This window comes from Palaemon carinicauda, unplaced genomic scaffold (assembly GCF_036898095.1).
Source record: "Palaemon carinicauda isolate YSFRI2023 unplaced genomic scaffold, ASM3689809v2 scaffold162, whole genome shotgun sequence".
NCBI classification, from domain to species: domain Eukaryota; kingdom Metazoa; phylum Arthropoda; class Malacostraca; order Decapoda; family Palaemonidae; genus Palaemon; species Palaemon carinicauda.
This window is the reverse complement of record NW_027169170.1, coordinates 70,001-95,845: the sequence shown is the minus strand read 5'-3', so window position 1 is coordinate 95,845 and position 25,845 is coordinate 70,001. Positions and strand designations below refer to the sequence as shown.

At 35.5% G+C, this 25,845-nt stretch overlaps 1 protein-coding gene across 1 annotated transcript in view; it reads right to left on the bottom strand.

Annotated features, from left to right (window-relative positions):
• Nucleotides 1–1,491: 1,491 nt before the first annotated feature.
• LOC137635712 (uncharacterized) overlaps nt 1,492–25,845 on the bottom strand; it is a 27,363-nt gene continuing 3,009 nt past the window's right edge. The window contains exons 2-19 of the mRNA XM_068368161.1: nt 25,382–25,551; nt 23,304–23,408; nt 21,395–21,533; nt 20,655–20,760; nt 20,040–20,224; nt 19,533–19,709; nt 18,394–18,576; nt 18,070–18,203; nt 17,456–17,660; nt 17,035–17,205; nt 15,734–15,817; nt 14,173–14,452; nt 13,077–13,190; nt 12,501–12,652; nt 10,292–11,904; nt 5,402–5,574; nt 3,385–3,460; nt 1,492–2,625 (exon numbers count right to left, since the gene is read on the bottom strand). Of these exons, the coding sequence (XP_068224262.1) occupies nt 2,436–2,625; nt 3,385–3,460; nt 5,402–5,574; nt 10,292–11,904; nt 12,501–12,652; nt 13,077–13,190; nt 14,173–14,452; nt 15,734–15,817; nt 17,035–17,205; nt 17,456–17,660; nt 18,070–18,203; nt 18,394–18,576; nt 19,533–19,709; nt 20,040–20,224; nt 20,655–20,760; nt 21,395–21,533; nt 23,304–23,408; nt 25,382–25,551 (4,257 nt within the window). The 3' untranslated portion in view covers nt 1,492–2,435. The remainder of the gene's footprint in view (nt 2,626–3,384; nt 3,461–5,401; nt 5,575–10,291; nt 11,905–12,500; nt 12,653–13,076; nt 13,191–14,172; nt 14,453–15,733; nt 15,818–17,034; nt 17,206–17,455; nt 17,661–18,069; nt 18,204–18,393; nt 18,577–19,532; nt 19,710–20,039; nt 20,225–20,654; nt 20,761–21,394; nt 21,534–23,303; nt 23,409–25,381; nt 25,552–25,845) is intronic.

Below are 25,845 nucleotides of genomic sequence, written 5' to 3'. Positions count from 1 at the left end.
AAATAAAGATGGTGGCGTTCTTCTTCTTCTTCTTCTTGAAGACACTCGTGACGTCATAGTAGAATACGAAATGTTTATACACATTTACACATAAAAATACACATTCTATTTAATTCTAGTTGATTTATATTGTTATTTATTAATTCTTTTATTTATCTATTCAAAAGAGATATTCATTCATTTGCGTTTAATATAATTTGGTGATTTTTTTATAGGTAAAATAAGTTTTTGAAATGAATGAATGTAGTTGCAAAGCTCATGGGTTTCTCTATCCTGGCTGTAACCGGTTACAGCGAACTAATACCTAATTTCATAATTCTCTTTTGTAGTCAACAAAGCTACAGTTGATTTTTTAGTATACAGGGTAGGCCTATGTAGGCCCTGATGATATTTGTAAGCTACCAAATTATTCGATTTATTTCTTAATTTCAGAATTCTTTTCCTTGCATATGTTGAGTACGAGAGAGAGAGAGAGAGAGAGAGAGAGAGAGAGAGAGAGAGAGAGAGAGAGAGAGACTTTTTTATGCTCTGACACGTCTATCATTAATATTAACCTTGAAATTCCCCCTCTCCCCCCAAAGGCTTATTCTTCTGGCCTTATCGCTTCTGTTTAAGAAAAATGCAATTCAGCATGACAGAATATATTTGAATTAGGTTAATATGCGTTTTACCACTCGAAGCATATGCCTGCCTTATATATATATATATATATATATATATATATATATATATATATATATATATATATATATATATATATATATATATATATATATACACAGTATATATATATATATATATACACAGTATATATATATATATATATATATATATATATATATATATATATATATATATATATATAATATATATATATATATATATATATATATATATATATATATGTACACACACAGTATATATATATATATATATATATATATATATATATATATATATATATATATATATATATATATATATATATATATATGGATACCTTAACGTGGTGGAAAGGTTTGCATATTGCCATGATCAGACAAGCTGTACTAGTCAGGGCCATCCAAACTACATTTGTTTGCAGTGAGCGATCATAAGAAAATCTCCCACCATCACCAATCTGTACTGGCCAAACCAGGAATTTAATGTCTGAGGCCTTTGGTTGCATTTGTTGTTGTTGTGTGTGTATATATATATATATATATATATATATACATATATATATATATATATATATATATATATATATATATATATATATATATATATATATATATAATTTATTAACCTTTCTATCTTCAACAGGTATTTGGGGATGAGCATACCATGTCCAATACCAGATTAAAAACTACCACAGTCGAGCGACTATCAGGTATGAAACCCATTCCTTGTGATAACGGAATAAAGACACATTGTAAACTGGTGGGTGTCTCACATAAGTCAAGTAACTGCCAGGTAACTTTCAATAAAGTAAAAAGCTTTTCAGTTAATCTCATCTTTATTTACATCAAAAGGACCACTTGGCTACTGATCACTGCTTACGGAACTCCTCCCACAATCATCTCGATGCCCCGCCTTCCTTGACTTCGATGCCCCGCCTTCTTTGACTTCGATGCCCCGCCTTCTTTGACTTTGATGCCTCGCCTTCTTTGTCTTCGATGCCCCGCCTTCTTTACCTTCGATGCCCTGCCTTCCTTGACTTCGATGCCCCGCCTTCTTCGAGTTCAATTCCCCGCCTTCTTTGACTTCGATGTCCCGCCTTCTTTAACTTCGATGCCTCGCCTTCTTTGACTTCGATGCCCCGCCTTCTTTGACTTCGATGCCCCGCCTTCTTTAACTTCGATGTCCCGCCTTCTTTGTCTTCGATACCTCATCTTCTTTGACTTCGATGCCCCACCTTCTTTTTCTTCAATGCCCCGCCTTCTTTTTCTTCGATGCCCCGCCTTCTTTGACTTCGATGCCCCGCCTTCTTTGACTTCGATACCCCGCCTTCTTTAACTTCGATGCCTCGCCTTCTTTGACGTCGATGCCCCGCCTTCTTTGACTTCAATGCCCCATCTTCTTTGACTTCGATGCCCCGCCTTCTTTGAACTTCAATCTCCTGCCAGTGGTTTCTCAATATATAATATTTTCAATATGGTTCACTCATAATTCACTCACTAATAACTTATACGAGTAATGAACTATTTTTGATGTTTGCAAACTCGTAGTGTTTATATCATTGGGAATCTATGCGTATCACTAACTGTTATATAAACGAGTCTTTATATTTCTATTCTATAGTGTAATGCGATACCACTAACTAACAATTAAATTACTCTGTGTATTCTCCTCTCTGCAATAAATAATCACGAAGCATCCACTGGAAGACGATGCACAGGCACCACCCACCATAATATAAAACGCTTTATTTACAAGTCTATTTTATATTTTCGTCAGCAGGTCAGGCACGACAGGAAGTAGTCCTCCGGGGACCCAGCCACCAGCCCTTCTCCCTGGTTGGGGACCAGCAGACAGCGGACATGGCTCTTGTGGAGCATCGACCGACGCTTAGACACCATCCCGCTTACTTCGGAGACTCTGTACTGCATGTTGGCCTCCTGGTGAAGTACGGCGACCTTCATACTGTCGGTGGAAATTGTTGCTATTAGCAAAGAGTGCATCGGAATGGGTCAGTTTAACTACTAGAATATATTGATATATGATTAAGTAAAGGAAGTGTACGTATGTGCCTTCAATAACGCAATGAGAGCCATTGTTGATGGTGTGACGGCTATGACACAATCCAAGATTTGAGGACAATAGATAATTACCATTCCCTTCAATAAAACTTAGATAACTTACTCAGATTTAAACTAAACTAGCAATGTTCAATTAACATGAATTTTACGTTACCTAACTTGAACTAGTCCTACCTTACCTAACCTAATTCTACCTTTAATCATTACTCTAATGTTACCTAAATTAGCATTACCTTGCTAACTTTACTCTTACCTGACTCAGCAAATTTCCACTAATATCACCCAACCTGACTTTATCTAACTTTAACTTAAAAATTCCTTAAGTAACTCTTAACTGAACATTCCTTACCAAACCTAAGCCAATCTCTCTTTACCTAGTCAAATCTAATCTGTCCTTACCAAGCCTTATCTAATCTTTCCTTACCCAGTCTAACCTTACATAGATTAACAACCCTAACCTAATCTCAAAGCTTAACCTAATATTTCCTTACCCAACCTAACCAAATCTCCTAGATCAACCTAACATTTCCTTAACTAGCCTAACCTAATGTCCTAGCTTAACTTAATATTTCCTTACTTAGCCTAACCTACTCCTTCCTCACCTAGTCTAACCTCTGCTAAAACATAACGCCCGGATACTCACCCAGTCTCTAATACTCCATCTTCGAGATGCTCGCTTGTCGAACTGAACGTCCCCACCGTCTTATACGCGAATTGACCTGATAAATACATAACTGAGATTCAAATCTGTTTGCTTTGAATGTCGTGGTTGATGAGAACAATAAAACGTGAAAAAGAAAATTTCTTCTCACGCTTCCGTGAACATTAACGTATAATTTCCAAGCACCGAATTGGTACGTATAGATATCTACAAGTTAATTGCAATCAAGAATGTTGGCAAATGATTGAATTAACATTTTGAATGAGTAATTCCATTAAAATCTCAAATTAAAATCAATGGTTTTCTTACAATTGATAATTTGGATAGGTGGCTCACTATAATATAGAATCTTCGAAATTTAAAAAATAAAAATTAGAATCTAAATCAACGTTTTCTTTAAAATTAAGAACTTAGATTACTGGTTATGCTACAATTGAGAATTGAACTCAATGTTTCTTTTCAGATTAAGAATTTAAATCAGTGATTCTGCTACACCTAAGAATTTAAATCTGATTCTACAACAGCTAAGAATTTAAATCAGTGATTCTACAACAGCTAAGAATTTAAATCAGTGATTCTACAACAGCTAAGAATTTAAATCAGTAATTCTGCAACAGCTAAGAATTTACATCAGTGATTCTACAACACCTAAGAATTTAAATCAGTGATTCTGCAACAGCTAAGAATTTACATCAGTGATTCTGCAACAGCTAAGAATTTAAATCAGTGATTCTGCAACAGCTAAGAATTTAAATCAGTGATTCTGCAACAGCTAAGAATTTACATCAGTGATTCTGCAACAGCTAAGAATTTAAATCAGTGATTCTACAACAGCTAAGAATTTACATCAGTGATTCTGCAACAGCCAAGAATTTAATAAGTGATTCTACAACAGCTAAGAATTTAAATCAGTGATTCTGCAACAGCTAAGAATTTAAATCAGTGATTCTACAACAGCTAAGAATTTACATCAGTGATTCTACAACAGCTAAGAATTTAAATCAGTGATTCTACAACAGCTAAGAATTTAAATCAGTGATTCTGCAACAGCTAAGAATTTAAATCAGTGTTTCATATAAAATCAAGAACTTAAAATGGGTGAATCTATTACAACTAAGAATTTAAATCAGTGGTTATATTATAGCTGAAAATTCAAATCAGTGTTTACTTTAAAGTTAAGAATTTAAATCAAAGTTTTTATTACAACTAAGAATATAAATTAATGTTTCCAGCAAAATATAAAATTTAAATCAAAGTTTCTATTACAACTGTGAATCTACATCAGTGTTTCATTTAAAATCAAGAATTTAAATCAGTGTGTCTTTGAAAATCAAGAATTTAAATCAGTGTTTCTTTGAAAAATCAAGAATTTAAATCAGTGTTTCATTCAAAATCAAGAATTTAAATCAGTGTTTCTTTTAAAATCAAGAATTTAAATCAGTGTTTCTTTTAAAATCAAGAATTTAAATCAGTGTTTCTTTTAAAATCAAGAATTTAAATCAGTGTTTCTTTTAAAATCAAGAATTTAAATCAGTGTTTCTTTTAAAACCAAGAATTTAAATCAGCGTTTCTTTTAAAATTAAGAATTTAAATCAGCGTTTCTTTTAAGATTAAGAATTTAAATCAGTGTTTCTTTTAAAATAAAAAAATTAAATAAGTGTTTCTTTTAAAACCAAGAATTTAAATCAGTGTTTCATTTAAAATCAAGAATTTAAATCAGCGTTTCTTTTAAAATCAAGAATTTAAATCAGCATTTCTTTTAAAATTAAGATTTTAAATCAGTGTTTCTTTTAAAATAAAAAAATGAAATAAGTGTTTCTTTTAAAACCAAGAAATTAAATCAGTGTTTCATTTAAAATCAAGAATTTAAATCAATGTTTCTTTTAAAATTAAGAATCTAAATCAGCGTTTCTTTTAAAATTAAGAATTTAAATCAGTGTTTCTTTTAAAATTAAGAATCTAAATAGTCATAAGAACTAGGAGTTAAGGAACCCCATACCGATAATGCCAGTTGTGTTAGGAGATAGGATGTTATGCTCCTCAACGTAGATCCCCAGGAAATCCTGACCGTACTTCGTCTTGGATCGAGTGATGACCAGGTGGATGTCCACGTCTCCTATGAGGACCTCTAGCTTCTTTCTGTTCTTCAGGGCTACGACCACGTCTCCGTACCTGCCAGGGGAAGAAGAAGAGATAAATAAGTGTCTCTTCAGAGGAAGACTGTTTGGGCTCGGCCAGACCAAGCGCGGCTAGAGGCGAGGTTAGCGGCAAGAGGTTCCAGCTGATAATTGAAACCTTAGGTATCTTATGTAGGTGGCCAGATAGGGGTCGCGAGGCTTCCCGAGACTCCTATCTGGCCACCTACATAAGATACTTAAGGTTTCAATTATTGCCGCTAACCTCCCCGCTAGCCGCGCTTGGTCTGGCCGGGCCCTTTGTCAGGGGTACGACCACGACTCCGTACCTGCCAGGGGAAGAAGAAGAAGAAAAATAAGTGTCTCTTTAGGGGAGAGCTGCTTCTGGGGGCGGGGTAGGTTAGGAGAAAATGCTTGAATGCTTTTGGGTAAAATGCTATGAAAAGGGCACTTTTTTAAATTTAAGTAAATCATGTGTTATACTTCTTTTATTTATGAGGTACTATTTAGCAAAGATCAATGAATTATATATACGTAATGTATCTACATATTACACACGTATATGCAGATATATATAATATATGCACTGTATGCATTACTATATATATATATATATATATATATATATATATATTATATATATATATATATATATATATATATATATATATATATATATATATATTATATATATATATGTATATATATATATATATATATATATATATATATATATATATATATATATATATATATATATATATATATATATATATATATTCATATATATATATATATATGTATATATATATACATATATATATATATATATATATATATATATATATATATATATATATATATATATATATATATATATAAGTATGGAGACAGGAGCAATTACTCAAGCATAAACATTTTGGAGTAGGGAGACGCGTTCTGTTTTTTCATCCATTTATTTGCGCCGACGTTTCGTATCACCTTGATACATTTTCCAGGCTGAAACGATTACAAATCAATTGTGTATAAGTAAAAAGATACACACAACGTTTACCAACACCAAAATTAAAAAGCTTTTTAATAAATTAATAATAAAAACAGAGTAAAAACAGTAACACAGAATAACAGTGAAAGGGCTTGGAGCGAATATAGAGAAAAAAATTAATTCAATAATAATTATAATAATAATAATAGAAAAATATATAATAATAATGATAATAATAATAATAATAGAACGAACAAGACACCTACCCACAGCGGTAGCGTAAGGAGAACTGACATGAAAAATTGTTATGGAAGGGAGTGTAAACAAAACAACAGGTAATTAGGCAATAAACAATTGGGTGGAAGACGACTGGTGGTTAAGAGAAGGTACAGTTAGCTTAATCATTATTGATTCAAGGGTGGTTAGTTCATCTATATGTCGGGTTCTTCCTATTGCCTAATTACCTGTTGTTTTGTTTACACTCCCTTCCATAACAATTTTTCATGTCAGTTCTCCTTACGCTACCGCTGTGGGTAGGTGTCTTGTTCGTTCTATTATTATTATTATTATCATTATTATTATATATTTTTCTATTATTATTATTATAATTATTATTGAATTAATTTTTTTCTCTATATTCGCTCCAAGCCCTTTCACTGTTATTCTGTGTTACTGTTTTTACTCTGTTTTTATTCTTAATTTATTAAAAAGCTTTTTAATTTTGGTGTTGGTAAACGTTGTGTGTATCTTTTTACTTATACACAATTGATTTGTAATCGTTTCAGCCTGGAAAATGTATCAAGGTGATACGAAACGTCGGCGCAAATAAATGGATGAAAAAACAGAACGCGTCTCCCTACTCCAAAATGTATATATATATATATATATATATATATATATATATATATATATATATATATATATATATATATATATATATATATATATATATATATATATATATATATATTCATTTATATACATATAAACCTCGCTATAAGTTTTATCCCCAAATGATTCCTCCACCTTTTCAGCAGTGTAAGAATGAATGGGACAGCGATCCTTCTCCTATGTGTTTCTAAGGGGACACCCTCACCCTCACACACTCGAGAGAGAGAGAGAGAGAGAGAGAGAGAGAGAGAGAGAGAGAGAGAGAGAGAGAGAGAGAGAGAGAGAGAGATTAATTTGCTTTTATTTTCCTTCTTGCTTCTAAAGCAAGGGTTTGAATCAATATATATGTATGTATGTATGTATGTATGTATGTATGTATGTATGTATGTATGTATCCTATTCTCTGGAGAAAGAGGAACACCAATGTCGCCACATACATATTTATTGCAAACGTTTTTCGACGTTTCAAATGTCATCATCAGTCAAGATACGAGAAACAATACAATTTGAAATTAAAAGAATTATTATAAAATAAATAAAAATAGTATATGTATGTATGTATGTATGTATGTATGTATGTATGTATGTATGTCTTTCGACCAATAAATCTCGCCCTTCCGGGGGGCGGGTCCTGTAAGGAGTTAATCATCAGGTAGTACATTCCTGCAAGTGAGGAATATGGAATAATGTACTTATTTACTTCGAGAAAGGTGTTTAACCGGATGGGTGGGGCTTACAGAGAGAGAGAGAGAGAGAGAGAGAGAGAGAGAGAGAGAGAGAGAGAGAGAGAGAGAGAGCTTGATTCAGTCACTCAGTCCGGGCAGAATAAAATTTTCTTACTAAAATCAATTTGACATTTGAGAGAGAGAGAGAGAGAGAGAGAGAGAGAGAGAGAGAGAGAGAGAGAGAGAGAGAGAGAGAGAGAGAGATAGAGCTTGATTCAGTCACTCAGTCTGGGCAGAATAAAATTTTCTTACTAAAATCAATTTGGCATTTGAGAGAGAGAGAGAGAGAGAGAGAGAGAGAGAGAGAGAGAGAGAGAGAGAGAGAGAGAGAGAGAGAGAGAGAGCTTGATTCAGTCACTCAGTCTGGGCAGAATAAAATTTTCTTACTAAAATCAATTTGGCATTTGAGAGAGAGAGAGAGAGAGAGAGAGAGAGAGAGAGAGAGAGAGAGAGAGAGAGAGAGAGCTTGATTCAGTCACTCAGTCTGGGCAGAATAAAATTTTCTTACTAAAATCAATTTGGCATTTGAGAGAGAGAGAGAGAGAGAGAGAGAGAGAGAGAGAGAGAGAGAGAGAGAGAGAGAGCTTGATTCAGTCACTCAGTCTGGGCAGAATAAAATTTTCTTACTAAAATCAATTTGGCATTTGAGAGAGAGAGAGAGAGAGAGAGAGAGAGAGAGAGAGAGAGAGAGAGAGAGAGAGCTTGATTCAGTCACTCAGTCTGGGCAGAATAAAATTTTCTTACTAAAATCAATTTGGCATTTGAGAGAGAGAGAGAGAGAGAGAGAGAGAGAGAGAGAGAGAGAGAGAGAGAGAGAGAGAGCTTGATTCAGTCACTCAGTCTGGGCAGAATAAAATTTTCTTACTAAAATCAATTTGGCATTTGAGAGAGAGAGAGAGAGAGAGAGAGAGAGAGAGAGAGAGAGAGAGAGAGATTCAGTCAGTCAGTCAGGCTGCAATAACATTTTCTTACTATAATCAATTTTGCCTTTGAGAGAGAGAGAGAGAGAGAGAGAGAGAGAGAGAGAGAGAGAGAGAGAGAGAGAGAGAGAGAGAGAGAGAGAGAGAGAATCTTTCATTTATCTACCTACTCTACTTATAAGTTCAAACTAGCAGAGAATGTTTTTATGTTGAACAGGGTGGTATAAGTCTCATTTTATAGTATATGAAAGATCTATTTTAATGATGTTACTGTTCCTAAAATATGTTATTTAAATAGTTCATGACTTCTCTTGTAGTATATTTATTTCCTTGTTTCCTTTCCTCACTGGAGTGGAATACTATGTGACAGGAAAATAGGGGTTAAATTGAAAGGTAAAGTAAACAGGACAGTTGTGAGACCGGCAATAGTGTATGAAGGGGAGATGTGGGCAATAAAGAAGACAGAAGAGAAGAAAATGGACGTGGCAGAGATGAGAATGTTGAGATGGATGTGTGGGGTGACAAGAAGAGATAAGATACGGAATGAAGTAATTAGGGGTACCACAGGAGTTAGAAAACTATCAGATAAGATCCAAGAAAGTAGACTGAGGTGGTATGGTCATGTCATGAGAAGCAGGAGTTAAAGAACTATCAGATAAGATCCAAGAAAGTAGACTGAGGTGGTATGGTCATGTCATGAGAAGCAGGAGTTAGAGAACTATCAGATAAGATCCAAAAAAGTAGACTGAGGTGGTATGGTCATATCATAAGAGACGAACAGTATATTGGGAGGAGGGTGATGGAAATGGAGGTACAGGGAACGAGAAGGAGAGGGAGACCAAAGCGAAGGTGGGTGGACTGTATCAAGGATTACTTTCGATCAAAGGAATTAACCGGTGAAGTGTGGGACAGAGGTAGATGGAGAACGCTGACCAGAAACATCGACCCCACATAAAAGTGGGAAAAGATGCAGACAAAGAAGAACAAGAATAAGTCTTCTAGCATCCTGCTTTTCCAGCTAGAGTTGTAGCTTAGCTAGTAATAATAATAATAATAATAATGATAATAATAACAATAATAATAATAATAATAATAATAACAATAATAATAATAATAAATAGTAATAATAATAACAACAACAATAATAATAATAATAATAATAATAATAATAATAATAATAATAATAGTAATAATAATCATAATATCAATAATAATATTCTATTCTATTCTTACCTTCTTCCAGCGGCTCGTCTCCACGAAAATGTCTTCTCCGGCGGCCTCCTTTGTCGTTCCTCTTCAGCAAGGTGTTCAAAATGGTCCGCTATCACAGCATCCTCCTTCTGAGATTCTAGAAGCGTAACTCGTTTGGCAGCGTAGCCCGCCGTCGCGACGTCGTCGTCATCCGAAATGAATGCGAGCTTCCTCTCTGAGCTGGAGACCTCCGTCGTGTGACTGAATACGCCGGAATGTGGATGAACGTATTTTGGAGTTGGTCTGAATGAAGGATTCTGCGTTGATGCGTCAAGCGCGTCATAGTCCTCGGATCTAGTTTGATTCTGAGCTTCTTGTTGAGGTAGGTGTGTAGGATGTCCTATCTCTGGCTGCCTTAATATAAGGTGTGGATGAATAACTGAGAGATTCCTGCTCTCATGTGGCTGAGTAATCCTCCTTAGGCCAATAGTTGATGTATTTTCTGTCAGTAATGTTAGTGACGTTGAGTGTAACACACCATGTGGTAACGTAGCCTCGTCCAATGTAGGGGCTACTGTTGTTACAGGAAATCTATTTCTACTGGCATTCTGTAGGTGCTCTACCAATCTGCTAGGTGTCGTGTCTACGGCTGGTCTTAAGGTTTCAAAGCTTTTGGAAGCGTCCATTCCTGTTTTCCCAACTTGTACTTCCTTTCTGTTCTGAAAGTGGCTGCTAGCGGCAGCCAGAGGGTTCACGGGTCTTTTGAGCTGTTGGATTTCACCGTGGCTTCCTGTACCATGGGCATAAGTGCCCTGACTGGGTATAACACCACTATGGAATGCATGCAGATGAGGATGAGACTTGCGTCTTTGGCTGCCGTACCTATTCCTGATTGTTAGTCCCTCTTGCTCACCTTTCCTGGCGTGCGGGTGAATTGTATCGAATAGTTTCTTTAAGGAGGCATTTCTTTTAGCTCTTCTTTTGACTGACTTTCTGACCCTTCTTTTTCTTTGACCGCCTTTCTTACGTGGTGTTTTCCTAATCGAGTTGAGTGAGGTTTCATCATTAGGAACTGTACGCATAATCGGCACCTGTAGTCCTGCCCGAGTTGTCAGTCTATGGTTTACTATTGTTGGTCTGATTTTTCTGGAATCCCTAGATATTCCAGTCCATCTATTCCTGGAATTCATTGCATGAATAGCAGTTCTTCTATGTCTCTCACTGACAGGTCTTCTCTTCCTTCTTCTTTTTGAATTCCTTTGAATTTTACCACTTTTACGAACTGGATTCATGCCACTCATCTGTCTAATAACAGGTCGACTGCTTTGCGTGGAATCCAGCTTACGCATGTCAATGCTCTCACGTCTCTTGAGGTTTTTACGATTGTAGTCGTTCGTGATGCCATGCCTTAAGATACGCCTCGGTTTTACATTCTGTTTCTGCAGGCGTGAAGAATCCTGCAATCGTCTGGTTTCCATAGTTCCAGAAGAGTACGTAGCTAAGTGGTCCTCAGTTGTGTTTGCAGCGAGAGCTCGCCTTTCTCTGGGTGTTCCTCTTTTGCCATGACGTCGAGATTTCTTTCTGTCCTTTTGGCCTTTCTTACCCCTCTTGTACATCTTCTTGAAGGGCCACACTGATCTCAGAACTCTTGGGATCTGCAACACGGAGAGACGTAACTGTTATACCTCATGAAAAAGCAGTTTTGTAGAGTAATACAATAACCGATATCTCTCTATCTACCTAACAATCTATATTCAGTAAAATCATTGTAAAGTGCTGATGGTGAAATAGGTCTTTGAAAAGTTACCAGAATTCTTATATCAAGACAATGGAAACTAAACTTAAAAATAGAGAAAGTAAATAAGGTAAGATAGAGGACCCATTTATATTTGGAATATTCAAAGGAGTTATTATGTAACATAACCTTTTTTAATCTTAATTCTATCCTATCTAAAGCAGGCAAAGCTTTACTTCCATTTACTCTATCTAATCTAACAGTAGCCTACTCTGTTTACGTCCCTTTCTTTAACCTAATATAACAAAATATAATTTTACCTTGACTAATCGAACACCAATTTGCCCTACCTAATCTAAGAAAACTTTATCTTGACTAAACTAACTGCATCTTACATTACTTAACGAACCTATGGTAATTTTACCTATGGAAATTTATCCTGTTCTTACTTGACTGGCAGTCCAATACATCATGAACCATTTAAAAAAAAAGAAACGGAAAATCAGGTCTGCAAACCTTAGAATTTTTGTGTCCATGTAGAAACGCGATAGTGATGTTGTGAGGCGTGACAGTAAAGTTCACTTTGCCTAAGCTCAAGAAAAGCTCGGTGAAGTACGTGGCTTCCGGACGGCCCACGGCAGATGTCACTAAGCCATTAACAATTATTCCTGAAAATAAAAGTGTTTTAAAAAGCTATGGTAAAGTGAAGTCTAAGATGTCCCTAAGCCATTAACAATTATCCCTGAAAATAAGAGTGTTTTCAAAAGCTATGGTAAAGTGAAGTCTAAGATGTCACTAAGCCATTAACAATTATTCCTGAAAATAAGAGTGTTTTCAAAGGCTATGGTAAAGTGAAGTCTAAGATGTCACTAAGCCATTAACAATTATTCCTGAAAATAAGAGTGTTTTCAAAAGCTATAGTAAAGTGAAGTCTAAGTGTCTATTCTCACGACGGTCAAACAGTGACATCAATTTACGAAATAGTATTACAAGGTGGTGCTTTACTTATTTCATGCATTTAATCTAATTTTTCCAAGCTACAGCTATGGGAAAAACTAGCTATTAAAAATGCCGTATCAAAGTTTTGCTAACCTGAATTCTCATCCCGGACCAAGCTCAGCACTTGTCCGTGCTGGCCGTGAATGTCGAAACAGAATGGCATGTCCATCCCGGACACTTGGACCACGAAGTGAGGGTCGTTGTCGCCTGTTGAAGGAAATGAGATTGGTGACGACTTTAATGCTGAGGCAGATGGGAGAGGCCACTTGATACTCTTAAGGTGTTATGTTAGATTAGAGTAACAGGTTTAAAGACCACTTGTGAGTGGCAGAGGCAAGGGACACTGACATTGCCCTAGAGACTGACCATACACATATATGATTAGCACCTAAGTACCCTCTCCACTCAAGCTAGGACCAGGTGAGGGCCAGGCTTTGGCTGTTGATGACTCAGCAGGCAGACCTATAGCCTTCCCCAAAAACCCTATACTTAGCTCACAATGATGGTGAGGTTGCAGACATTACAAAAAGTATCGAGGTTAAGCGGGACTTGAACACGAGTCTGGCAGAACGCCAGTCAGGGATGTTTATAATAGGAAAGAATAAAGTGTGGGGGAATAACATCAAAGATTAAAATACTTCTTAAAATGGTAGGGAAAACAGAAGTGTAAGACTGCCAAAGCTAAATATATCAACTTCTCAAAAAATAAAACTACAAGGATAAAGGAATACAGAAGAAAGAACAGAGTGAAAAGCTTAGTTTTATAAAGTTGAACTGTTATACGAAAGTCAAGGGAATGGCAATTACGACTGAGGTAGTTTACTGTAAATTTCCCTGCCTAGCAATCTGTTAGATGGGAGTTCGAGACCCACTCAAGTTTTATATTTTCTAATAGTGTCTGCCAAAAATTACGCAAAATATTTGCAATTTACTTAACATTGCAATTATTTTCTGAGTAATGCTGCATACTTATACCTTGATGTACTTTATCCAAAAATGTTACAGAATTATCATTGGGTCATACTCAACATGACTACCAAGTTTGGTCAAAATTGGTACGGCAGTTCTTGTGCAAAGTTGCTCGCAAACAAATAATTTAACTCGCAAACAGACGGGGTGAATACATACCCTTTGCAAAATCTTCGATTTTGGTTAAGGCCGATAGAGACAAAGGGAAAAACAGGCTTACCAAATGAGAACCTGTTATTACTGGCAGTATTCAATCTCGTGCTGAGCGGTGCCGGCAACGTCTTGGCGAATTCCGCCTCGCTGAGTAGCGCCAGGTGATCGTAGAAGAGGGTCAGGCTACCTGTGTTCGATTTCTGGTAGCGAGAGGCCGACTTGGTGCTGAGGCCGTCTCCATCTTCGATGTTTTCCTCGCCTAATTCTTCTTCTTCTTCTTCTTCTTCCTCCTCTTCTTCTCCTTCTTCTTCAGGTTTCAAGGTGGTTAACTTGGTTACGAACTGGAACTGGGTGAGAAAGAATAATGAAAATGGAACATTTGGGAAAGCTAGACATATCAATGACGTTTGAACTTAATTTTGTAGCAAAATAACTACTAAGAATAACTTTCATGATGATGATGATCATCATCATATCCCCCTAGGCCTATTGACGCAAAGAGCCTCAAAACTGTCCTCTTCGCTTCCCATTGACTGACTAAATCCATAGAGGATTCATTGGCTAGATTCATCAAAGGGTAGCCAGTTCCTTGTGATGCGCATTGCCTATCTAACTAAGGCAAGTAAACCCTGCTGGTCCATACTAATTCCAGCAGGATCATCCACCAGGCATCAGGAATAGAAGCCAAAGAGACAACTTGTTGCTCTCCTTAAACCAAATCCGTCACTTTGCTGCCAGTGACTTCTTCAAGATTTAAGCGGGGAGGGGGCATTTCCTCCTCACCCAAAGTTATCGTTACTCCTCCAAGTCGCTCATCCGCTTATATAACCGTACGCAAACGTGGATTGCAAAGATATACCGCCTACCACATTAAAAGTAAAGTAAAGCTTTAAAACCAAATTATATCCGGCCATAGAAAACAGAATATTGAGTACAGTATTGGACTTATTATGGATGCCACAATGTATGGTTTATACCAAACACAATTTGTTTTAAATAAAATTAAACACATATGCAAAGTGGGAAATAAAGAGCTTTTCTCCGGTCTACATTATATGAATCTGTAAATTCATAAAAACTCTTACCTTGCCAGTTCTCAAAATCCTCATAAGTACTTGTAAATCTTTTTCTTTTACCCCTACATCTTCTCAATAATGAAACCCATTTCAAAGAGTGATTCTACATGGCTAAGTACATTAACTCCAGTCACACAAAACATACCGGTTGTGCTATCTTTTTTACCAATACCTACTTTTACATTCAAAACACCAAACCCAACTACCCTTTACCTTTGTAATCCATCCACGCATAGATTAAGTCTCTCCCGCTTAATTTTAGTACTCTAAAATCCTGAGGCTTATAACATATGAATAAAACGTTTTCTTGCTATACCCACTTTCAGATTATCTTTAGACAGATGTGTATGGACTAAAATATATCACGACATTCTCGCTGACACAGCACAAGAAGAAGACACTGCAAGCCATGGAAACTCTGTACTTTACCTTGGTATCACTACAGAGAAATAAATCAAAATTAGCTCGCCTCGCATTCACTAATTAGGTATCGAATAATGTTGAAAAATCTTACGAATGAGACGATAAAGACGATGCATAAAATCTGCTTACCTGCAGCGCTATCTCGAGGGCACGGAAGTTCATCTCAGCCCTCAGGTTTCGATCCTCCACCACCTCTTGCATCTCCAGTAAATCCTGATCACCAAAAAGAAAAAGAATGCTACTTGTTTAAAAAGCTGAGATGGTCTGAACCTGTTATGAAAATGAAAGTGTAAATTCAGTTGAATATCCAGAAGAAAAAATATTACTCGTTTCTAAAAGTGAGATGGTCTGAACCTATTATGAAAATGAAAGCGTAAATTCAGAATGGGTAACAGATATGTAGTGGCAAAATGAAGAACAGTTAAATATCCAGAAGAAAATATATTACTTGTTTCTAAGCGTGAGATGGTCTGAACGTGTTAGGAAAATTAGTGTAATTTAAAAATGGGTAACAGATATACAATGGCAGAATGAAGATCAGTTAGATACCAGGAAGAAAAAAATATATACTTGTTTCAAACGATTGAGATGGTCTGAACCTGCTATGAAAAAGGAAATGCAAATGAAAAAAATGGTTACAGATATGAAATAGCAGAATGAAAAATGGTTGTAAATTCCAGAAAATCATGAAGACTATACTCTGATGGAAGTTAAAATCAAAACGGCTAATTCTCTTTGTGTCTGACTCCGTGAAGAGAATCGGACCTCAAAATATTTTTACAAGATGATATCTTTAATTGTCTTTTCTAAATGAATTTTACTATACATCAATAAAAACAACAACAACAATAATGATTATAACAGTAAAAACTAGAAAAAGCACTCTGGGAGTGCAGACCTCCGCCATGGCAACTCATTTTTCGAAACCAGCTTGCCTTTCCCAGAATCAATTCATACCGTAGGCGTGTTTGAAGTCTGTGTGACAGCCATGTGCGAAATTGGGCTTAAGGTTACGGTTAATTCGGTCGACCTTTTGCTTGACCTTGACATTTGACCTAGGACTTTCAAAATTGAATTAATCCGTGAAAGTTTCACTACTCTATGAGTAAAATTGTGTCCAGGAAGATGTTCACAAACAAACGGACAGAGGCGAAAACATAACCTCCTTCCAACCTTGATGGCATATGTAATTAATAATAATAAATCAATTGACCGCTATAGAGATAATTCCACATTCACTTTTTTAGGATATTCAATTTTAATCAAATTCAATCAGACATTTGTAAAAGACTTAATTTATCACTATAAAAAAGCTTAAATATATACTTAACACTTTTCTACTTTTGGGGTTAGGGGACACACACACACAAACACATACACAAACACACACACACACTGCCATTTATTACAATGTACCAAAAGTATCCTACCTTGACAGTAAGATAGGCCCACAGCCTCTCTACATAATTATCCCTCTCAACGACTTTATCTGGGGTAGAAACTCTCGATACCCGAAATTGAAGGGGTCCTTCATTCCCTTGGCCGGTCACTAAGGGCTTCACCTCCTGCACGCCTTCCTTGAGTTGTCCTGCTAATACCATCTGTGGAGGGAGAGAGATTCAGAAATCGTAAGGACTCGTAAGGTGGATAGAAATGTATGAGTTATGCATAAAACGTTTTCTATGAATGAACGTTTTAAACGTTTTCTATTTATTTGAGGCATAACTAAACTAAAACGTATTTCCTTCATTACACCCACTTGATTTACGTCTAATATTGCACTTATAATAACTTTAAAGGTAATTAAACTTACTAAAACTACTACAAATACAAATTAATTCTTTCCCCTACTTCATCTCCAGCGTAGAATGTCGTCGGGCCTTGTCGAACGATCGAATTAGTGTCGACTTGATCGTCCATGTACATAATTTCAACATCCGTCATTAGCGGGGACGAGATCTTGTCGTAGAAGCTCTTCAGCTGTTCCGCTGGGCGAACGTTTTCGTCTATCTTACCCATGAAGCCCTGGTTATCCGTGCTTACCTGTCTCAGAAGCCTGTGGATTTGCAATAAGGGGATGATGATAATAATAATGATACTACTACTACTACTACACTACTACTACTACTACTACTACTACTACTAATAATAATAATTATAATAATAATAATAATAATAATAATAATAATAATAATAATAATAATAATAATACCTCAGGAGAACATCCAGGTTAAATAATAACAATAATCATAATAATGATAATAATAATAATAATAATAATAATAATAATAATAATAATACTTCAGGTGAGCACCAAGGACAAATAATAATAATAATAATAATAATAATAATAAAAATAATAATAATAAAAATAATAATAATAATAATAATAATAATAATAATACATCAGGTGAGCATCAAGGACAAATAATAATAATAATAATAATAATAATAATAATTAATACCTCATGTCAGCATCATGACCAAAACCTAAAGAGTGAATCGGGAGATGGTGTATGTTGGCTTCGCGAACGTTCCGCCTGAGTTGCGACGGCTTCTTTTCTCCGAGGTTGGCCCTGCCATCAGTCAGGAACACGACCTGCGAGGGACTTCTGATTAACTCTGAGTTTTCCAAAGGCTATTCTAGCCTAGCATGTAATAACGATTAAACTCTAAAACATCGGATAGTCGTAATTAGATCGATACATATAATACTCGCTCCGTATCACGTACGTACGCAAAACTGTATCTTCAGTGTACAGTGGGAAATTTAAGGTTTCTAAGAATACCTGTTTGGCTCCTGAAGTTAGATTGAACTTGTTGACGTCCTCCAAGGCTCTGAGAAATGCCTCGTTGAAGTTTGTTCCTCCGAGGGCCTGCAGCCGCTGCACGCGAGATAGACTTCGCTCGACCTCCTCTGGGACGGCTCTGAACACTCCTAGGGAGGTCACACGAGTTGAGAAAACCAGTATCTGTGGTAGAGGATTTATATCTATCAATTAAATATTCAAATGAATCCTGTGATGGAAATATAATGATTCAGACCTAATATGGATAGAGAAAATATTTCCTGAGGTTGAAGATCATTATAAAAGAGGCAGACTTACTTGATACTTCTGCGACAACTTTAGTATACTTTACAACTTTTAGAGCGATGAATGAATTAAGTTATTGTGATGTATTGTACCTGTGAGTATATGAAACAAAGATAGCCTTTTCTCTCCTATCAGAGAAATAAAGAGATCCCCTTTTCTTGCATATCAAATAAATGCTACAGTTTTTTTTACAAATAAAAAAATATTTTCAATGCCAAATATTTGTCACTCTAACTTTAGTTGGACCTTCTCTATATCCATCAGCTGATTTTCTACCATACCCTACTCTATTATCATTGCCCAAATGGTAAATGTATGTAACATTAGGCCTGGCTTTCCATTATATTAGTATAACTGCCTTTAGACATCAATATTTAATTAAATTTACACCTGCAGTATCGCTACTTCTGCATTACCGGACAACGAGGAACATCATATGTTGTTTAAACGTACAGAACACATCAATTCTTTGCACACCTCGCTGTGAGGAAGGGCACCCTGTCACACCTTCACTACGCGGCGAGTTCTCGTACTTAGCCCCACCCACCATCTCCGGCATCTCTCTCTACACTATATGTTTGGTTGCAAACGTACAGTTTACCAAAAGAATTCCAGGAACAACCGCGCTCTGATACACCCGGTAACACCCTTACTACTTGGCAAGCTCTTTTAGCCTTGCCCACCATCCCCGCCATCTTCCCCTCCACTATCTATTTGGTCACACGCCGCGGAGTAAGGGCGCGAGAGAGTGCGCTTTCTCGGAGCAAGGTGTGCTAGGAATTCCTACGTCTAACTAAACATTGCATCTATATTACAACAACATCTCGCTTTACCTCGTAGGAATCCTCCGGCGGAAGATTGGACAAAATAGCTCTCATGGCCACTTTGAGTTGAGTCAACTTCCCGTTGTCGTGCATCGAGCCGGACACGTCCAGTACGAAAACCGTGTGGGTCGGTAGCTTCGGAAGACCTTCGGGAGAGAAGCGGTGCACGAAGAACTGGCCTAAGATCTGTTATGTAGGGAGAGAGAGAGAGTTTCTTAGATTTTTCTAACAGGTGTTTGAAGTTCTCATTAAGTTTATTTCTACATGATTATCATCTTTAACATCAATTTTCTTTTAAATTATTTGATTTTTTGCCTTGAAACTTGATGATAGCAGTAATAATAATAATAATAATAATAATAATAATAATAATAATAAAAGCCTTTCTAAATCCCATTTATATTATGAGTTCCTAATTAAAAAAACAAGTGAAGCTTTGATTTTTTCTTCGTCCTTCTATATTCCCAACATCCTCCACACACCTATGAAAAACAAAGAGCAAAGGAACACAAATACCTGTATTTCTCCCCCGTCTGTTGTCCTCTCCACGTCGTATATGACGGAGAAAGTGTTGGAATAGTCGTAGATTTCGTCGGCATCTTCGTCAGCCGATGTCGTCTCCTTACTGGAGTCTGGCACTGTGAAATTCTGCCGGCTCAGAGAAGCCGTTACTTCTCCCGGGCTTAGCGTTACCTGTTCCACTGTAATGAAGCGTGATAGTAAGAAACCTAGTATGAAGAGATGAAGCTTATGTCACGCAATCACTGCAACGAATCGTGAAATTAAGAAACCTAGCACGAAGGGATGTACGTCAAACAACGGCACGTCACTTTCTTCCAGACAGTTCTATGTATTAACTACTTCTAGTCTTTCACTATCTAATCTGATATTCCTATCTGTCTCTCTATAGCTTTTACTTGCTATCAATTACTTCTAGTTTCCTACGCTTGTAAATGCTTTGGAGACATTTCACCAGTTTCTGTCGAATCTCTTTACGATCACTAACTAACATCATATTCGTTTGCATACGCAATTTTGTTTTTCACAACTTACCCCTTATATTGCACAAACTCCTTTGATTCATGTTCTTACTTAGCAAAGCCAGATAAGGCAAAAGAAAGTAATCCTCACCTTCAGTGGAATTGGCTTCAGAGCTCCAAGGAATCCTCAGGATCTGAAAATTCTTGATTTCCTCGGTTTCGAAGATCCGCACCTTGACCTCAACGTTACCAAGCCACTGCGAAGAACAAAAGATAAGTTTATATATGAGAGATCTGTTTTTAATGTTGTTTTACTTTAATTGTTCATTACTTTTCTTGTGGTTTATTTATTTCCTTGTTTCCTATCCTCAGTGGGTTGTTTTTCCCTGTTGGAGCCCTTGGGCTAATAGCAGCCTGCTTTTCTAAGTAGGGTTGTAGCTTAGATGATAATAATAATTCTTAAAGTATTTTATTTCAATTGTTCATTACTTTTCGTGTGGTTTATTTATTTCCTTGTTTCCTTTTCTCAGTGGATTGTTTTTTCCTGTTGGAGCCCTTGGGCTAATAGCAGCCTGCTTTTCCAACTAGGGTTGTAGCTCAGATAATAATAATAATAATAATAATAATAATAATAATAATAATAATAATAATAACAATAATGATAATCACAAAAACAACAACAACAATAATAATAATAATAATAATAATAATAATAATAATAATAATAATAATATTACCAATAATAATAATAATAATAATAATAATATTACCAATAATAATAATGATAATAATAATAATATTACCAATAATAATAATAATAATAATAATAATAACAACAATAGTAAAATAATAATAATAATAATAATAATAATATGATTATTTCTAGCTTACCTTTGCTACTCCTAGATGAAGATCATAACTATAACAGCCCTGCCTTCTCACTAACAACTGTTCGTAAGTCATGTAGAAGATGACAGTTTCGAGACCCCTGGCCTTGGCACTTGCTCGGAAGTTCTGTGTGGCGTCGCCTCTGCAACCAGATTAAAAAAATGTATATAATTAACTGAACTTATGGTATGGTCTATAGACTGTTTACAGTTTCATATTGGACTGTCGTTTATAAATCCATCCAGTTGTATAATGGTATATCAGCATCTGTTTGTGGTCAAGAAAGATATGAGGTGTACTAGTCCTGGACACCTATACTAGGTTGGGTTGCTGTGAGAGATGAGGTTGAGGTCCACCAATATCGCCAATCTGCTGTTTCTAGCGTGGTGATGAAAATGGCCTAATCTTAAAATAACTAAGGCATGTCTGAGGCCTTTGTCCTGCACTGGACTAGAAAAGGCTGAATTTGTTATTGTATATATATACTGTATATATATATATATATATATATATATATATATATATATATATATATATATATATATATTCAAATAAGCCATATATATTTTTGATATATTAATGTCTGGATTCTCTTAACGACCTCGGGATCAGAGCCCCAGGCGAAATCACACAAAGACAAGAGCTTGGCTCCGGCCGGGAATCGAACCCTGGTCGGCAAACTTATATAGACAAGCTCTTGTCTTTGTGTGATTTCGCCTGGGGCTCTGATCCCGAGGTCGTTAAGAGAATCCAGACATTAATATATCAAAAATATATATGGCTTATTTGAATATGAAAAAAAACACGTAAAAATGTGCAAAATTTATCATATATATATATATATATACATATATACATATATATATATATATATATATATATATATATATATATATGTGTGTGTGTGTGTGTGTGTGTGTATGTATGTATGTATATTATGTACATACATATGTACAATAGGTTAGGTTAGGTTGCATAATGAAAGGTCAAGTTAGCTAAAGCTAGATGAATTTAAGTTATGAAAACGAGATAAAGATGAGGTTAAGTTAGCCAGTTATAACAGCTCTGGTAAGTATAAGTGAGGTTTGTTGGTTATTAAGTGTATCAGGCTAAGCAAGGTTTGGTTCGTCTATAAAAGGTGTCTTCATAAGAAACTAGAGGGGCCACTACGTCAAGCAGTCTTCTTTTGCTCTTACCTCCACTGCGTACTTGTACTTCGATGTATTATCTTCAAAATCTAATGGATTTGTCCTTGGGTCATACCCCAATTGTCCACCAAGTTTGGTTGAAATTGAAACTGTAGTTTTTACGTAATGTTGTTCCCAAAAATTAAACTAGACAAATTATTTTCCATTTACTTAACATTGTGATTATTTTCAAAGTACTGCTGCGCATTTGTACTTATATGTGCTTTATTCAAAATGTTACAGAATCACCCTTTGGTCATACCCAACATGACAACAAAGTTTGGTCCAAATTGGTTCAGTGGTTTTTGCGTAAAGTTCTACAGAAACAAAATAATATATTCAATTGACTAAAGATAACGATTATTTTCAAAGTACTACGACGTAGTTGTACTTTGGTGTACTTTATCCAAAGTGTCACATATTTATCCTTGGCTTATAACGACATGACTTCAAAGTTTGGTCAAAATCGGTACAATAGTTTTTGTGTAAAGTTGCTCACAAACAATCAAATATATAAGCTAACAAAATGACGAAACAGACAGTAACGAATACATACCCTTCGCGACCTCTTCGATTTTGGCGATTCAAATATTGTTTTCTCTTTTAATATAAGTATTTTTAAGTTGTGATTATTACACTGGAATGAATAATACAGATATGTATTATAAAATAATAGTTAAAAAAACACACTCATAAGAAAACGACTCGTATTCCAAAATATTTACCTTGTGTGACGTTTGCCGCTCCCACCCTGCGGAGTCTTTGGACCAGCTCTCCTCACTCGCTCCTTCTCCGCTACGATAGTGGTGTGGTTTTTCCCGCCAATGTCTCTGGACGTAAAGGGTTAATTAGAGGAAACTTCACTGTATATATATATTTATATATATGTATATATATATACATATATATATGTATGTATGTGTATATATATATATATATATATATATATATATATATATATATATATATATATATATATATATATATATATATTACAGATCTAAGGAGAGAAAGTGAAAGAACTAATTCTAAGAAATAAAATAAAATAAAATGAAATAAATCTGATGAGTTTAGTTTAGCAATACAAAAGAGGTACTCCTAGCTAGTTGGTGAAATGAAAGCAAGTAAAGAATATAAATATAAATAAATATATATATATATATATATATATATATATATATATATATAAATATATATATATATAAATATATATATATATATATAAATATATATATATATATAAATGTATATATATATGTATATATATATATATATATATATATATATATATATATATATATATATATATATATACTATTATTATTATTACTTGCTGACCTACACCCTAGTTGGAAAAGCAGGATGCTATAAGCCCAGGGGCTCCAACAAGGAAAACAGCTCAGTGAGAAAATGAAATAAAGAAAAATAAAAGATCCTAAGAACAGTAAGAACATTAAAATAAATATTTCTTGTATAAACTATAATAACTTTAACAAAACAAGAGGAAGAGAAATAAGATAGAATAGTGTGCCCGAGTGTACCCTCAAGCAAGAGAACTCTGACCCAAAACAGTGGAAGACCATGGTACAGAGGCTATGGCACTACCCAAGACTAGAGAACAATGGTTTGATTTTGGAGTGTCCTCCTAGAAGCATGCCCAAACCATCTCTCCATTTACCCCTTAATATTATTATTATTATTAATTGCTAAGCTACAACTCTTGTTGGAAAAGGAGAATGCTACAAGCCCAGGGGCTCCAACAGGGAAAATAGCCCAGTAAGGAAAGGAAACACGGAAAAATAAACATTTTAAGAATAATATTAAAATAAATATCTCCTATGTAAACTATAATAACTTAAACAAAACAAGAGGAAGAGAAATTAGATAGAATAGTGTTCCCGAGTGTACCCTCAAGCATGATCTCATCTACATGTCACTCGGGGAACCAACGTAATATCAACTTCACCTCACAAGGGAATTGAACCCGGGTCCCCCTCGCTAGCTTCGAGGCCATTACGTATTTCTAGAAATACCAAAATGTCAATGAATGTCACACACCGGATTTGCTAGAAATACTATTGCAACCGGAAACGAGTCATTGCAAGACACAGGAAAAACAGGAGTTAAGTTTATGACGTGTGTGTAATTGTAAATGTGATTGTGTAATTGTAAACGTGATTCATAGATCGAGGTATTTGTAAACCCAGAGGCCGATGGGACTGGCAATCCGTGGGATGGAAAGGACTAATGTGGGAGTATTTAACAATAGTGTATGCGACCCACCAGTACTGACGGCTGAATAATTAGATATGCATGCAAACAGATTGTTTTCTCCAAGTGAGTCTACCGGGGTACACCCCCGCTCCACCAGGGTGTGACTATTCCCTCTCCCTATCCGAAAGCAGGAAGAGACAGAGTAGTCATGTTTGGAGATAACGCTCAGTGTGATTGGAATATATATATATATATATATATATATATATATATATATATATATATATATATATATATATATATATATATATATATATAATCACATAGCAAATATAATTGCTACCAACAATCACACAAGTAAAAAAGAAAAAAACTTCAACACAATCAAAACACAACTAGGACAATATCTCAAAATAAACTAAAAAATACCATAAAGTACAAAAAATACACAAAATACTCAAAGTACAAAAATAAAAACTCAAAATATAAAAATCCCTAAGAAGATCCACACAGGGAAAGGTAACCTCAGGTGAGTATCCTAATCACACGAGGCAAAAATTGTAAACAAAACCAAGAATCCTCTTCTTACATGACGAGCGAGGAGACGTAAGCATCCTTGGGGAGGTTCATCTTGAAGGAGACCTCTTGCGACGTGTTGCGAAGGTTGGCGTAAGCCGCCGTGACGCGGGTGAAGGCGTACCGGTGCTCCACGTCACTCTCGACTCGTAGGATGTCGAGGGTGACACCTGAAGCTTTGATCTGGAGGGCGAAAGAAGGTGGATGGAAGGTGTTTTGGTTAGAAGAAGGTTTTCTGGAGGAAAAGGCTAATAGGAGCAGGTGAGTCTGACCCATCCTTGTCCATTTTAATTTCTTATTTTAAAAGTATTTTTACATTTAATGGTAATGATAGCTCGCATAAGACAGTACTACTATATACTGCATCTAATACTTTTACTTAAGCCAATTCTATCAGAGAGAAACAGGTAGGTCTGCCCCATGCCTCACCATTTCCATTTCCTAGTATCTACTTATCTAAAAAATACTTCTACTATT